Here is a 17,108-nt window from a genome sequence, read left to right on the forward strand (position 1 = left end):
ATTTAACCGTTAACTGTTGCAGAACAAAGGTGAAAATTTATATTTACTAGGTACTTGGCACAATAAAGGTGTTTACTTAAAAAACATATCTCAAAACTTCGTACTATTGCTGTAAATGCCGGTCAACTTTGTTCGATCATAACTTCGGAAGTAATTGACCAATCCTAATGTTTTTTTTTATTAAAATACGCGTCTTTTGCTAAACTTTCGACTTAAGTTTAGAAAAAACAATTGTTAATTGAAAAATTAATAAGTTACTGTATTTGTCTATTAGCTTATAAATTGGACAGTTGTTGAAAAAATACTTAGGTTATCCTATTCAAATGTTTTCAATAATTCGACTTTTATTTGACAGTTTAAATACTATTTTATACGTAAAAAACTTTTTTTTTATCGGATCTACATAAGTTTGAAAGTTAATAACTTTTTTTCAAAAATTTAGTTTTGCAAAGAGTATTTTATCGATTGCGCTGAAATTTTGAATAGTGTTTTTTATATTTTAAGGATTTTCTGGTTGAATTTTTAAAGTTCTATATGGCTCTAAAATTCCTAAATAAACATGTTATTTGACCCTTTTTAAATTGATTTCGCTAATTTTGCAATCATTTTTTTTTTAATTTGAAATTAATTTTGTCTTATAGGAAATTTAATTGTAAAACTTTTTTGTAGTTGGAAATTTTTTAAAATGTAATAGCTGCCGAGATATAGCAACGAAAAAAAGAAAAAACATTGAATTTTTCTCATTTTTTCCCAAATTGTTTAATAAAAAATTTAGCCCACCTTTTGAAGTTTACGTATAATTAAATTATCATTTCTAATAATATTTCAAAGCGATTAAAGCAAAAAAACTAGGATTATTACTGCTTCACCCAATTGAGGGTATTTTAGAACAGAGGATCTTATAAAGTTTTTTAATTTGCAAGTTTTTAAATTAAAATACATAAACAATTCACTGAGATAATTGCAAAAAATCTTTATTTTTGCAGTAATTTGTAAATGTGTGTTGTTATTTTTTCTCATTTTACTTTTTCTATCTCATCGATGTCTATTGTGTATTTTTTTTAACTCTCTTTGTACTTCATCCATCTTTCCAATCTTTAATAATTTAATAACGTTTTAATATTCCATGTTGCTATTTTTATTACATTTTTTGCTTTCTTTGTGTTTTTTCTTTGTCGTTTCCTGATCGTTGGCCATTATGTATTCTTTTGTTGTTTTTTTCTTGCTGCTATTTAATCTTGTCCTTCTTCTTGTAATTCTTCGACAAATTTGTTGCCGTTGTCTAAGTTCTATTTGTTTTTTGCTGTTTTCGGGGTCCATGTTCTTCGCTGTTTTGTCTTCTCCACTTTCCACTAGTTTATAATCGCAGAAACTTGATTTGTTTTAAATTCCGGTAGCTCGATAAAATAATACGAATTGTGCTATTTTCACCTCCCAAAAAATTGGAAAATCCAGGAAAAATTAATTAGTTACATTTTCTCATAAAAAAGTTGAACTTTACTATTATTTATAACTATACTATTATAATTAATATTATATATTTATATAAATAATATACATTAATTATTAAAATTTAAATATTTCTTATGATACTAAAATTCAATAACTTTTTTATGGAAAAAATGAATTTGTTTATTTTTCCGATTTTTCCAGGAGGTGAAAGTAGACCAGTTCTTATTATTTTCTCGCGCTACCCCAGTTTAAAAAAAAATGAATATTCTGCATGCCATAGAAGGCGAGATATTTCACATTTTTCCAGCGCGCTTCAATTTGAAGTTTTTAAGATCTGCAATTTTTTTTGAACCTTTTTTCTCTAAAATGTATAAGAAACGTTTTATAGACAAAAAATGATTTTTTCACTTTTTATGATTGTTTTAAAAAACAGACAAAATCAGCTGTACGTCTTCAAGGATTCAAGTAAAGACGAGCTATCCCTCATATCTTTTAAAACTTTCATAAAAGATTTTTAACGCGAAATCGATAATTTTTTACAGATTGACTAGGGTATTTGGGTATAAGTCTTTAACACTGCATTCAAAGAATAAACTTTTCAAAACAACTAAAACGGATATTATTAATTATATAACGATTTAAGCGTTATACCATGTAATATACTATTATCTTGAAAATTATAATTTATTGCTATTTATAAAATCATGTTTACTTGTAAGTTTGTTCTAAATAAAAATTTTATATAGCGAACTCTTATAGTTATCGTACTTAAGTATTCCGGTAGTGAATGATTGTCTCGTTCCGTTATTTTAAATGGGAAAATGAGCAAGTGTAATATATTAGTTGTGCTATCATTGACGATATATTGCAAGTACATTATTTAGACGATTCGCCGTACTTGTGGCTTTAACCTAATAAATGCTAAATACGGGTCTTTAACATATCGACTTTAGAATTTGTTACAAATTACAGATAACTAGATTTTTAATAGTAAATTCGCCTACACTTTATTTAGTATTGTAGCACAGCTTTCTCTTGTTAAGAAACCTCTTCGTAAAGTAAACAAGGTCCGTTCGCGCTGTTAAGAGATATGCCTCCTCAAGCCATTACAGACCCTCCATTAAATAAAGTGATAGGTCATATGTTGCACTGTGCATAGCGTTCTCTTGGGCGTCGAATAACTCTTGCATGTCTATCTGAGCTATATAAGCAGTACCTCGATTTATCTGTAAACAATACATTCCCCCAGTAATCAACATTCCAGTCAAGGTACTGTCTGATAAATTGCAATCTAGTTTTATGATGATTTACCTTTAAAGCTCTGGCTGGTATATTTACATGCAAATCTGATTCAGCCAGACGCTTTTGTATAGTGTTCCTACTAATTTGAATACTATTAACATCGACCACTTGTATTTGCAAATGTGACAAAAAGTTCTCTTATAGTACGAAGCTTGATCAACCGATCTTGGCGTAGTGTTTTGAGTCTTCCTCTTCCTTGTCCAATCAGTCTCGTATGGTCGTTTCTTTCTCGAAAACGTTGACCGACTCGTGGTCAACGAGTATGTTGATATTCTTAACCTCAAGCCTATTTGACGATAACTTAATCGTACATTTAACTAACATACTAGACTAAAAGCCCATGGGACATTTTTAGGGGGTCATTTAACCCAACATAAGCATCGGGGTTCAAATTAAGGGTTGCGCCTTACATTTCTCACCCTTGTTTTAGCCCAAATGTATGGCGTTGCAAAAAAATTAATCTATATACCGATCCGAAACTTTGTGTATGAATGATGTACTATGTCAAATAGTCGAAAATAAAAATTTTTTCCTGTTCCTGGTACCAATATTTTTGTACAGGTTTTGGTCGCAGGTCAATATTTTTGTATTATTTATAATATAAATATGTTTGACCAAAAAGCCCCCCACCCCTCCCCCCGTTGAATGGCAAGTTTATCTTCCTGTGACTCACCTGTACCGAGAAGAATAAATTGACGGCATACTTTCTAAAGTTGTTATTACATATTGTAGTATTGTTTTGTATGTGATGGAGGTTCTTCTGGATCAAATAACACTTAAAAATCTCCCATGGGCTTGTAGTCTATATGAAAAGCAGCAAAACAATTTATTGAATTGCAAACAACGTCGTCAGTCTAAAACTGTTTGAACCATATACGGAGTGTAAAAATAAACAAGTTCAAGCCCTTTCAAAAATAAGGGTTTAAAATAACTAGTTTAAATGATAATATTGCCCTCAAAAAAAACTGCAAAATGGTTTTTAGTAATGGTTTTAGTTTAAAAAGTACTTCATAGCTTAAAAGCTAACCGAGTTATGACTAAAAACCTATGACATATTTTAGGATATATCAGAAAGCATATACTGTAGCATTGTAAGATACACATAATGTGCTATTAAGGCATAGACATACTTTCACCCATCCTTACGAACTAATAAGGGATGTTTTTAGGTTAAAATAAACTAAATTCATAACATTTTGTGTTACAACATAACATGAAAAAAAATGCTACAATTATTCGAATTTCTTTGCAATGGGTGGTTTTTGTAAGGGTAGAAATTATGTGGTAAAAAATTAAAACAGTAAAGACATCTAGATTTACTGTCACTATATAATTAAATAATTTTAAATTGCTCGAATATACAATTATATGATTTTTTTCCAATAGTGGTAGTTTTCATTCCTAAAAAATAAAAAAACAACAACGGCACAAGTCCAATTTTGAAGTGGAGGGTATATAACTTAAATCTAAATGTCTATCCAAATCAGTGAAGACAAGGTATTCAATGATCTAATCGAGAGGGTGAGATTTATGGGGTTATGCTGTGATAAAATCTTAAATTATGTTGTTTAATGTTAATTGACATTCAGTCAATTTATTAAAATATGATTTGAATCGATTACCTGATTTAATTTACAATTATACGATTTTTTTTAATAGGGATAGTTTTCACCCCTAAAAAATTAAAAGGAACCAACAGTACAAGTTCAACAGTGAAGTGGAGGGTAAGTAGAACCTAAATACAAATTTTCATGCAATTCGGTGGTGACAGTATTGCACGTTTATTTATTGGCATCTACAGCAATTCTTTAGAAATAGGCCTATAATGTGAAATAAAAATCATCGAAATCCATTAAACGTTTCAGAAGGAAAATAGCTTCAAACTTACCTGTAATTTTTATTTTAAAATAAAAATAGGCTACGATAAAACGAAACTTCAATAGGAACAGTTTGAAAATATTTTAACAGAGTTGCATGCTCGAGAACAGAAGGGAGAATCTGATTTGACTATTAAATTTATAAATGGACTCCCAATAGTTGCTAAAAAACATTCTTTAAAAAACCAAAATCAATAAACACTATTTTTATTTACTATCAGAATCTTGGAGGAATACGTACTATAATAGACTAGATCAACTTCGAACCTACATAATCCAATGTAAATATGGATGTAATCATTCCGGTAGAAACTTGGGTAAATCAAGATTACTTAGATAATAAATTGTCAAATTCTGGCTATCACTTTTCAGATTGGATCGTAACTTAAGAACTAGCACTAAACTTCGTAGAGGAGTTTTAATTTTGTTACGAAACTATTTTAAAGCAGAAAAAATTAAATCTGACATTAATAATGTTGAGCATCTGTTTGTTCAAATATATTATGAACTTTCATCGTTAATCTTGGGTGGAGTATACATACCTCGGAACTCATCAGAAGATATTTACCTTAGCCATTGCTCGTCTGTTGAAACTATTAAAAACAATAGGCCAGATGTACCTGTATTTGGCGTCTACAATTTACCACCGACTTCTTTGCTTACTCAAATGAAGAGAACTTGCTCGTTGACTGCCCAAAAAACTATGCAGCATAGCTACTATACAAATTCTTCTCTTACCTAAACCTAAGGCAATCAAATAACATACCAAATCAAACCGGAGCATTTTTGTTTTGATTATCATTTTCCACAGTATTGAAAATGATCAGAAACTGTCAATTTTCAAAGCATTTGACCATTATTTACTTCCCAATAACTTTCATCATGTGGCAATTACTTGTAATCTTAGTTGTAATGGTAATGTTATACAATTTTTGTCTCTAAAGCAATATCACTTTATGTTCCGAACAAAAAAAACATATAAACCTTCAAAATTTCCTTGTTGATTTTCTCCAGAATTAAAAAAAATTGTTATTTCAAAAAAGTTTGCTCATGCATTCAACCATACTACTAGATTAAACTTACAGAACGTGTAATTACAAACGTGCGTCAAGACTATATCAGTTCCCTATAAGACTACAGAACTAAATGCGATCTAGTTTTACAGAACTAAATGTGTAGTACCAAAATTCTTAGAGACATGCCTTTGTTTTATATAAAACACTATCACATATACTCTGGCAAATTCTCTCCTATTAACAGAATTCAGACACTGAAATAACTTTAATGATTATTATGATCTAGTGATCTTAGTGATATAAAATCTTTAAAATTTAAGCCTCCTTTGACCAAGTATTTTAGGGATCTAAAATGAGTGAGTGACCTTTAACTTGGAGTATTCATTTCATTTTAATATAATTTTTAGTATTTTTGTTATGGTTCGGATATTCTATTGTTGTTAAATTTTAAATTATTGCGAATAAATAAATAAATAAATACAAATTTAAACCTGATTTGAGTTTAAATAATAATAATAAACTATTATTTCCATTGTGCTATATTAAAAAATTAAAAAAAAAAATATAAATATTCCACATGTAGCAGCAACAAAAAAAGAAAAAATAATATGAAGAGATATACCAAGCAAAACAACCTAATCAGTATAATATTATTTATTACGTATAATATTAAAAATCATTTTGTGGAATTCACTTAATGCAAGTGAAAGATAATAAAACCTTGATGGTTAAATGTTGTACTTATACTTTACATCCAACGTTTCTTTATCAATTATAAACAAAATATTGAATGTCGTGATTACAAAAAATAACAACAACCTACCAACAAAATAGTGGATGTGTGTTTTAATTAAATTATTTGTATATTTTAATATACCTAATTTATTCTCATTATGGTGACAATTTGAAAATAGTTTACACTGTTAACACGTTGACGGACACGTGCGTCTATAGCAATCAAAGCGAAGTTCACTATGTGGCATCTCTGGCGGTCGTCCTGTTAGAAACCTAGTGGAATGTTCTTTAAACAATGTTTTAGGTTGAATTTAGTTTTCTGCCTACACAGACTGCAGCTTCCGTATGCACGTGGTTGTGAAGGGAGTAATGCAATCGTGTTTTCTCTTGAATTTATAGTTATTATTGATAATGATAAGTTTAACGATATTATATATATATATATATATATATATATATATATATATATATATATATATATATATATATATATATATATATATGTTTGGATGGGTTGGAGTCAATAAAAAGAGGCAATTAGGCAACTATTCTCTATACTCAAGCTTTCAAAGCTAACAAAATACAAAATATCTTATAAAGTGGAACTAATAATTTTTTTTGCAATTATTTTTTTCAGAAATTTACCATTTGTTTATTTATTAATATTATGAAATGAAACTGTACGACAATAACATTCAATACTTATACTTGAGAATGACTATTATAAAAATTGAAAATAGTTTATTTTATTATTATAAATAACGATTTGAAAAGTGGTGGAGAGAATGAACTCGTCACTTTGAAAAGTGAAATCACATCTTCAAATTTAATTCGTCTGAAAATTTTACAATATCTCCGGAAATACTGCGCCAATTTTGATGTTTTATTTATTTTTTTTAATCAGGGCTATCTCGAGAAAACAATAATAAATGCAGGGCCAGTTTTGTAGTAGCCACACTTGAGGAACAGTTCTAAAGTAAACGTTAGAATATAAAGTGTGCACTGTGCACGTGGCTAAAGAAGACGTTTATTCTTTATAATTATAATAATTAGTGTTGTGTATTAATCTCCATATAGCGAAAAAGCGAAAAATAATTATTTTTCCTAAAGAGCTGGTATTTATATTTAAGTATTATTTTTAAATATTAGATTTTATAAAAAAAATGGGTAAATTATGTAGAAAAAAAAAGTTGTGTAGTGCTATGCACTACACAAGTAATGTGTAATGCACTATAAGAATTTATAATCATTAAAATTCTCAATTAACTAAAACCACAATACTACGTGATTAAATTTATTGAAAATACTTTTTTTTAAAAAAAGTTTTTAAATACAAAAACAAAATTATACTATTCTATTGATATGAACTGCATTCCTCAATTAACAATAATGTGTCTAAGTTCTTTTTATTTTCATTTTTTTTTAACATTTTTGAACTACTGTTTATACTTCAATAATTTTTCATTTAATTATTATAAAATTTTTTAATTTTAAACGTTATAAATCGATCTTATTAAGTTATTTTTTATGCAGTTATTTACCATGGATGCTGCTGAATGTGGGAGCTTTGGTTCATTTGACGAAAGTAGAGAGGGAATCTGCCTGATTTGTGAGAAAGAACTCACTGTGACATCACACATCGTTGGTAAAGCAGCAGCTTCGAGATTTATTGCTTCTAGTAAACGAAGACGTGATTGTAAGTATAAAATTATGAATAAACTTAAAACTTTTAAAATTCATAATAGTTGTTATGCTAATTATAATAATGTACAACGGATTGGAAAAGTTCGTTATTTATCGAATGAAAATATAAGAACCGTACGAGATTTTTGTTTTAATTTGTGAAAAATTGCCAGCTAAAAGAATATCGAAATGGCATTATTTCATATTCATTTCTTGCAAAGTTATTAACGAAAATCTTTATAAACAAATTAGGCCATTATTTAAACTTCATTTTATGGGGTTATAATTTTGAAAATGGTATTTCAAATATCTTAAAAATATAGATAAAAACGAACAAAATGAGATTTTATAAGGTAAGGTGACGGAAACAACCGCGTTTTTCATTATCAAATAAACAACTTTTTAATAAACAATTATTGGAATAACTTTTAAATAAATAAATATTTTTCAACAAAAATTTATGTGTACCTTAAGAGTGGTAAAAGACATATTTTTATATAACTCTTGTGATTATTTATGCCTTTTTTAGGTTCATTGCTCCTACAAGTTTTGCAATTTTTGTGCAATTGTTTAAATAAATTATCAACCAAATTTAATTTAGAAGGGCTCAAATGAATCTTTTTTTATAACCTTTCAAAAAAACAAAAATGAAAACTTCTAATTAGGAAAAAGGTATTGAAAAAAATTAAAAATAGTGAATTTCGGTGATTTTTGTTGATACTTTTGACATAAATTTATATTTTCATACCAAAACTTCCATTTTTTCCAGGATTCGTTCTAAAACGTATTACTTTACATTTTATTTTGTGTTTATTGGACTAATCCTTTCTTCCTCATATATTCTACTCATCATTGGCCACAAAATATCAATCGCTTCCTCCCTCTGGTGTTCTTCATTTAGCAAATTTTTAAAGTACTCAAACACTCTTAGCTTTATTTCAACATCGGTTTCTTTTGCCTCAAACTCTTCCAGCACTCTACTCTTAAAGACCCTTGCCAAATCCTTATCCTTTAATTTCCACCACTTTACTTTCTGGTGTATCTCCGTATCCACTATCACCGGTCAGTGTTAACTAGCTACTCACTCAGCCTTTATCACTTTACAGTTGGTAACCTCTTTTAGCTGACTTCTTCTACACAGCATAAAATATATCTGACTTTCCCTTCCACCGCTACTATAGATAACATACTGGTATTCAGTCTTCATAGAAGCACGTATTAATGACAGCCAAAGGCCACTGCAAAGTCAATAACTACTTCCTTCATTATTTCATATTCCCATTCCCAAAACCTCCGTGAACTCTTTCTATTCCCATCATCAGATATGTCATACCAATGTAACAGTTATAAGAAACTTTTTTTTCATGCAGATGCCGCTGGGATTCTTTTGGATATAGACGAAAATATTTCTCTAATTCAGGTTTTTAAAAAGATATGGGATGTCCAAGTATGATGCGCTGTGTGTGTTCAAGCTTTATAAGTTTGTTTAGCTACAAATTAAATTGCTCATATTAATGCAGTATGTTTGAACAGTTAAACCAGCATTGAAATTTCGAAGACAATTAATAATTAAATGAGGAGTTTTTATTGTCAATGTTTTTTTCAAATTATAATCCCCATTGGACAAGAATAAATGTATTGAAAAAAGAAAAAGTTTCCAACTTTGTGTAAAGCTTTACAACAATGTTAACATAAATTAGCCACACTAATTCACTGTAATCAACCAATGGATACAGAGGACTTTCTGTTTTGACAAAGATTAATATTATACAATCTCAATACGACATTGATTCACGTTTAAGTCAAATATCCGCTGCTAGTAGTTAAATAATTGGAGCAAGAGTCTAATAATTGATTCTGATGCCTTCAAACCAAACATTGGAAGAGGATATACATATGCATATTAATTACAAACAGCGAAATCCTGTAGATTAAATTTGGAATTCTCCATATTTAGAGCAGAAACCGTAGCAATAAACGATACTATAATGTATTTGAAAAAATTCAAGCATTATGAAGCGGTTACCGTATCTGAAAATTCATTGCATGAAGCCATACATACTTGGTACAGTGCTTATTTTCTTGATGAGCAAAAAGGACGGAGGAATTTCCAGTCTATTGTTTTTAGCTTGCCAATATAAGTATCTCAGGCGTATTTTTCTTAAATTATCAACCAATTCTATTGAGGGAATCAAATTTTCAGCGATGTTACGGTTTGTATTTAGAATGGATTAAGGTTAGGTGATAATTGACTGCGTTGAGATGTTAGTAATTTATTTATCTAGGACTATCCTGCCTTGATAACATATTTACACTAAAAAATCTAAAAGGAAAGAGACTAGTGACACGGCAGTTTTATAGTGTCTGCAGAAGGTATTTGACTAGCTTAGTTGAAAAATTTGTGTATCAGAAATTGTTTATCAAGAAGTGTCTTCTAAAGTTCTGGAGAGGTTAGGAAATGCCGAAAGGTCTTATTCTCGATGGAGGAAAAACTCAAATCTGTACCTACACGTGGTAGAAGTAGGGCAACATCCAATTGGATGGCTGACGCAGATAGGGTATGATTGTCAGTATAAGAAATAACTGACCAACAACGGCTTAGTGATAGGGTACTCTTTTGAGTAGTGATCAGTGTAGTATAATCGACGTGGTTCAACCCGGAAGACTGTTGAGAATATTAATTCGTGACTAAAAATGATTTTACTGTAAAAAAATTATAGTAACTAAGAAGGTTACTAGGTCAAAATATTCCTGATGATTGGAATGTTGGATACATCAGCTCAATATTCAAGAAAGGGGATAAACGCAAATTCTCTAATTATAGGGGAATAACTGTTATCAGCTCAGTGGGGAGGTTGTACGGTCGAATACTAAAAGAAAGAATAGAATCAGAGTATGAAGACATAGAAGAACAAAATGGATTTCGTGCAGGAAGATAGTGCACTGATGGTATATTCGTTCTGCAGCAGGTAATCGAAAAACGGAAGGCAAGGAACCTATCTACCCACCTATTGTTTGTAGATTTAGAGAAGGCATACGATACGGTACCTTTGAAAAAACTGTTTCAAACATTGACGAAAGTAGGTCTCAGTAGAGAGTGTGTGGATGCTATCGCAAATATATACAAAAATGCAAGAAGTGTCGTTAAAGAAGGAAACTTTATATCTGAATTATTTCCAATAACAAAGGGGCTTAAACAAGGATGTTGTCTATCTCCGACCTTATTTAAAATGTATATTCAATTACCGCTAGAGCAGTGGAGGAAACAAGTATCCGGAATGGGAATAGACATAGCGATGGTAAATGTCTAACAACTTTATTTTTTGCAGATGATCAGGTAGACGTAGCGAATGATGAGGAAGACATGGACTACATGTTAAGAAAACTAAAGAAAGAATATGAAAAATGCAACTTAAAATGAATATGTCAAAGACAGAGCATCTTAAAATAGGAGATGAATATAAATATCTCGGATCTACCACTGCACTACTGTGCACTACACTACTAGTGAGTGTAGTAGTGTCTGGTGGCTCGGGAGACTGAGACCTTGGAAGCCCTGAAGAAGATATCAGAGAGGATGTCGAAAGCTCGGCCCAATGGATATCTTCCGGGTTTAACCCGGAAGACTGGTGAGTTTAATATTAATTTTTATAATAGTACTAATCTTACTTAGCTCTAGGTTTAATTGTACTAACCGCGGAAATCTTTTCGAACATATATATATATATATATATATATATATATATATATATATATATATATATATATATATATATATATATATAAAGGTGCATCAGAGACATATAAATTGTAATTAAATCAAGAACTACTATAATGGATACTCTTTAAGAAAAAGGTTGTAAAAGTACAAAAACTAAATATCTAGAAGGAGGTGTAGGGAGGATAGTAAAATTATTTGAAAAATAATAGTTTTAAATATATGCAGCAGAGTTAGAGTAGAATAGATGAAATAAGCACAACATGGACCGGTTAAAATCGCATACTGCAGGAATGAAAATGGGAAAAATAACCGAGTGTCCACTCCCTGGAAGGAGTAGGAAAGGATGGCTCAGAAGAAGGTTCGAGTTAATGCAAATATATTCCGTGTGAACATTTACCCTCAATTAGAAGATGTCCTCTACTTTATCTTAGATATATATTGTAGATAAGTGTTTGTTTCCAAATTAGATATTTTGTTTACTTGGCTTTGAACAAAGGATCTTAAAAGGATTATTTAGTTTCATATGTGAATATGGCAGAACTAGATAAATTAAATATAGTAATTTTGCAATCGCCAAGGTAAAATTGTAGAAGCAGCCAGTTTTAGGTGTGGGTGCCTATATTATTAGTAACAGGGTTCATAAAATGGGCATTTAAAAATATTTGTTAATAAGCAATGGCATTATTTTGGTATCTATTTCACTTGTTTTTTCAGTTGTTTGTAGTAAGTACTACATATACCAAACTATGGAAAACTCTAAGAAAATTGAAGTGGGTAAAACATGATAAAAAAGCAATTTTTATTGATACTGAGGAAATTTTTTGTTGGAGACAGAGATAACTCAGAACCAGTTTTACATTACGTGCATAAGGTAAACAAATATTTTAATTAGAGAAAACTTGGATGAATGAGAGTTTCACATGGGGTGAAATGTGACAGGAAACAAACTTTCAATCTTTACGGCAGGCGTTTTTGGAAGGATCTATAGGATTAAAGGTTCCTTTCGGTAAGTGACAATGTCTAATAATAACATATTGGAAATTATAACGGGTTTTTAGAAGGTGGTTCTTTAATATTTCAATCTAAAAAACAGGAGACTATCATGAAGATATGAGCAGTGATGTTTTTCACGAATATTTTTAGCAGATGATAGAACTATGTAATCAATAACGCTAGTTATCATTCACGTCTTCTAAGTAGTTCTTGCAACAAATAGGACGTCATTAGTGGCTAATAGGCAGAAACATTAGTTTTCCAGAAAAATCTGTAACAATTGAATTGCTGCACATTGTAAAATTAAATAAGCCTGCAGTACTTTATGCAGTAGACGACAAAAAACACATGATATTGCCAACTAAAACCCATTGAACGGATATGGGCACAAGTTAAAATATATATAAAATTTTTCCTAACATGAACAAAAAAAAACATGATATTTGGACATAATCTTGAATGATGATAATACAAGTCACCAGTAATATCAGTAAGTAGTAAAAAGTGAAGATAGTCATTCAAGGAATATTCACCAAAATTTAAGAAGTAAAATAGTGAAATAGCATAAGAACATTGAGTTAAAGTGTTGAGATTACCGCCTATCACTGTGAACTTAACCCCATAGAACTAATCTGGGCTCAAATGAAGGAATATGGCGTGAGAAATAATACAACATTTAAACTTCAACATTTAAACTTCAATTTCATCTGACAGTTGTCAAAAAGCTATAAGACTGTCATAGCAGAGGAAGTAACATTCTGGAAACTCGATATGTTAATAGAGAAAACGATAGAACCAATTCTTATTTCTGTGGGAAATGAAGAAACTGATGATGATGCCTCCTTATCGGAAGAAGACAACTTATGTACTTATGTATGACAACGTTTTTCCTGCATTGACCTTTGCTATAAAATTTGTGCTATCAATAATTTTCAAATGTACTATAGGAAACTACCCTTCAAACTCTTTTATCATAAAATCTCAGCAAACCATTGAAGAAGGAATCTTACCAATTTAGACAAACAACGCATATTCCTCGGAAGTAATTAAATAACTACATACTATAATTACTAAGGATTCACAAGAGCACAAACTATACAGCCAGTGTTGTACTATTTAGTAATATATAGATTGTAGTTCTGCTTTATTTAAATAAAATTTGTTTGGTCGTTTAGAAACTTAGATCCCTATATTTTTTAACTAAAAACAAAACTTCAAGTCAAATAGTTTAATGACTTCAACTGTGACACCAATACGCATAACAATTATACGCTAGGTAAGAAATAACTAGGTAACAATTTGAATATAATCTATAATGAGAAAAGTACTCAAGCAACAAACAGTGATATTAAATGCGAATAAAACAATGATTAGATAAAAGGTATTTGAAAAAGTTTTGAAGTAAGTACAACGTTATTATCAGTACGTCCTCTGTGAAATTAATATCATAAAATAACACTGTTTGTCGAAGGTCATGTAAAAACATCTATTGCAACAGTAGGTAAAATCATTTTAAATTGTCAAAGAAAACTGTATTTGTACATAATATAACAGATATTACAAACATTATAAACATTGCATGATAAAGATTTCTAATATAAAATAAAAAAAGACAAAAGATAGTACTTACAACCGATGATTTACATATCGAAGAATTTGACATTTCCACTTTATCTAGTGTGTGAGATAATATAGTTTGAAGTAAACTCTGTGAATTTTACACAAAAACAATTTAATCGGAACTTTCTCTAACTTTCCATTCTGATACGGCGATCTTAAGTCACGACCAGCCTGAACAACTTGTTCAACTGTACTGACTAGTTGCGCGAACTTGACTGGCATGATGACGTTCAACAGGTACACAAACATAACACAATAAAACTCTACCTCGTTTGGTTGGATGGAATACACTTTGGATGGTGTACTTTGGAATTAATTTACTGATTTTAATTTTCGTTCGTTGGTTCGGCTGGACGACTTCGGTGCGCTTGCCGTCAATTTATACCATTTTGATAAGATAATCGTGTTTATTTTTAACCAATATTGGAGATATTTGTGTTTTCTAATGATTATGCTATTATCGAGCGAATTTTCGCTGCATATTTACAGGGTGTTTCATTATGCAGCGCACCTTCTTACAACAATTAATTTTATCAATAGTTATTTCTTATTAGGACTAAAAATTGATTGAAATATTAATAAAGAACATTAGGCCTATTATTTAAATGTTTACAGTATATGGAAAATAAAAAAAAATAAAGCTGAAAGAGACTACGAAACCAATATTGGAACTGAGGTAGGGAAATTTAAAAAAACTGCAAGAAATGAGAAAACAAAACATTTAAAAAATGTAATTCAAAAACCTTACAGTAATAGTGAATTTTTGAAACCAGCACAGCTTTATGAAGGACAATGCGCGGAGTAACCTCCAAGTGTTTGCAACTGCAAACTCTTGGTTTTAATTTTTTTATGCCACTTTTAAGGTGCAAAAGACGGTGTTTTTTGATTATTTTTATTTTTATTGTATCAAATCAATATCTTAGGGTAAAATTAGTTCAATATTATAAAAGTTCATAAATCGTTAATTTTAATTGTGCTAAATTAACTACCATTTATAGTAAAAAAACACCGTTTTTTGCAAAATATAACCAACACTTTGGAGTTGCACGGACTTAGAGGTCACTCCAAGCATTGCCCTTCATAGCGCTGTGCTGTTTTCAAAAATTCCCTAATTAATGCAAGTTTTTTCTCTATAGCTTGAATTATGTAGGGATTTTTACATTGTGAACTGCTGTACACTCTAACCTTAACCTCCAATGCTATGAGCCATACCGCCTGCATTCAATACCCCGAGATAAAAGTACCCCCCGTACTTAAACGTTTATCAAAAGCACCTGCACTTGGCGGATCATAAAGGCTTTCACATTTTACACTTTTAAATGTGGCCTTAATATGGAAGCCTTGTTCAGTAACCAAGTTTTGATAAAGGTATGCAAAATGTCCGACATAACAAAATGATAGAAATATTGAAAGCACCTTGACTGGATGAAAGATAATTACAAATTGATTCTGTCAAGAATAAGATATGAACAAGAACTGCTAGTTGAAATAAATATAACAAGTGGAGTGGAATAAGAAAACGCCAAAACGCTTCATACTACCATCTCTATTCTTCAATTATATTCAAAGGAAATATTTAAAGAAGTCTTACTGGAGTCAACAGAAAATATTGTAAATAGTGTAATCATGAACAAGATTAGGTATACCTACGATACCGTGGCACTGACCAAGTACAGGGTGTCCCAAATTGGTATGTTTTGCACGATATACCGAAAACTAGAGGAGATAGAAAAACAGTAGTTAAGATGTTATGATTTCCTTTTTCGTTAAAGTAATGATTACCCAATCAAATCATCAATAGCTCCCCACATTAGCGAGATACAGGGCGATAATTGAAAAATGTCGGAAACGAAAGGGTTAAATATCTTCTGTATTAAGAAAAATTTTAAAAAACTTAATTGCCACTTTTAATGGATATATTATGGGAAAGTTCAGTAGCGAACGAGAAATTTTATTAGGCAATCTCACTAGGGAAATATAATACCAACTTATGTTTTTTATATGGTACACCCTATATATTTTGATATTTTTCGTTTACATTTTTAATTCTATTTCACCTGATATAATGTATTATATATCTATTTTCAATTATTGAAGCTACTCTGCAAATAAATTGTTTATTATGCAGATAATAATCCTTCACAGTTTTATTTACCAAAAATAAGAAATAGATCAATCTACTTAAAAAATGGAAATAACAAAAACTACTTAACAACCAGAATTAATTTTACAAAAATATTAACACTATAATAAACATAAAAACAACATTAATAAAAAACGAAACAACTAGAATTCTTTTCACAAAAATTTAAAAATTGTAATAAATGTTCAAAATGCTTCTCGTTTTGTTATAATAATAATTGACATATTTTTCTTAATATCCTACAGAATTGAGTATATGCATTGGCTTTATTTTTCTAAATGCTTGATGTATGATTTGTAATAATTCTTTCTTAGCATTACAGTCAGTTTTATAAATATTCTTTTTTAAACATCGCCAAACAAAAAAATCAGGAGGATTTATTTCTAGTGAACAAGGACCATAAGTACTAATCCATCGATTATGAAAGTTTCCATTTAAATAATTTCGAACGACTTTGGCATTTCCCTACAACTCACTAAAAAATTTCTCGTATGCCACTGAACTCTTCTATAATATATCTATCAAAAGTTCCAATAAAGTTTTTTAAAATTGTTCTTAAAATAAAG

At 29.9% G+C, this 17,108-nt stretch overlaps 1 protein-coding gene across 3 annotated transcripts in view; it reads right to left on the reverse strand.

The window, feature by feature from the left end:
- The window catches only part of LOC140451957 (transcription initiation factor IIA subunit 1-like), a 33,398-nt gene extending 18,683 nt beyond the window's left edge, over nucleotides 1-14,715 (reverse strand). The window contains exons 1-2 of one of the 3 annotated variants that reach the window (XM_072545946.1): nucleotides 14,410-14,715; nucleotides 7,924-8,057 (exon numbers count right to left, since the gene is read on the reverse strand). In XM_072545946.1, coding sequence (XP_072402047.1) covers nucleotides 7,924-8,022 — 99 coding nt within the window. In that variant the 5' untranslated portion in view covers nucleotides 8,023-8,057; nucleotides 14,410-14,715. The remainder of the gene's footprint in view (nucleotides 1-7,923; nucleotides 8,058-14,409) is intronic. The other 2 variants (XM_072545944.1, XM_072545945.1) reach the window with 2 other exon arrangements.
- Between the last annotated feature and the right edge of the window lie 2,393 nt (nucleotides 14,716-17,108).

Source organism: Diabrotica undecimpunctata, chromosome 10 (genome assembly GCF_040954645.1).
Source record: "Diabrotica undecimpunctata isolate CICGRU chromosome 10, icDiaUnde3, whole genome shotgun sequence".
NCBI lineage: Eukaryota > Metazoa > Arthropoda > Insecta > Coleoptera > Chrysomelidae > Diabrotica > Diabrotica undecimpunctata.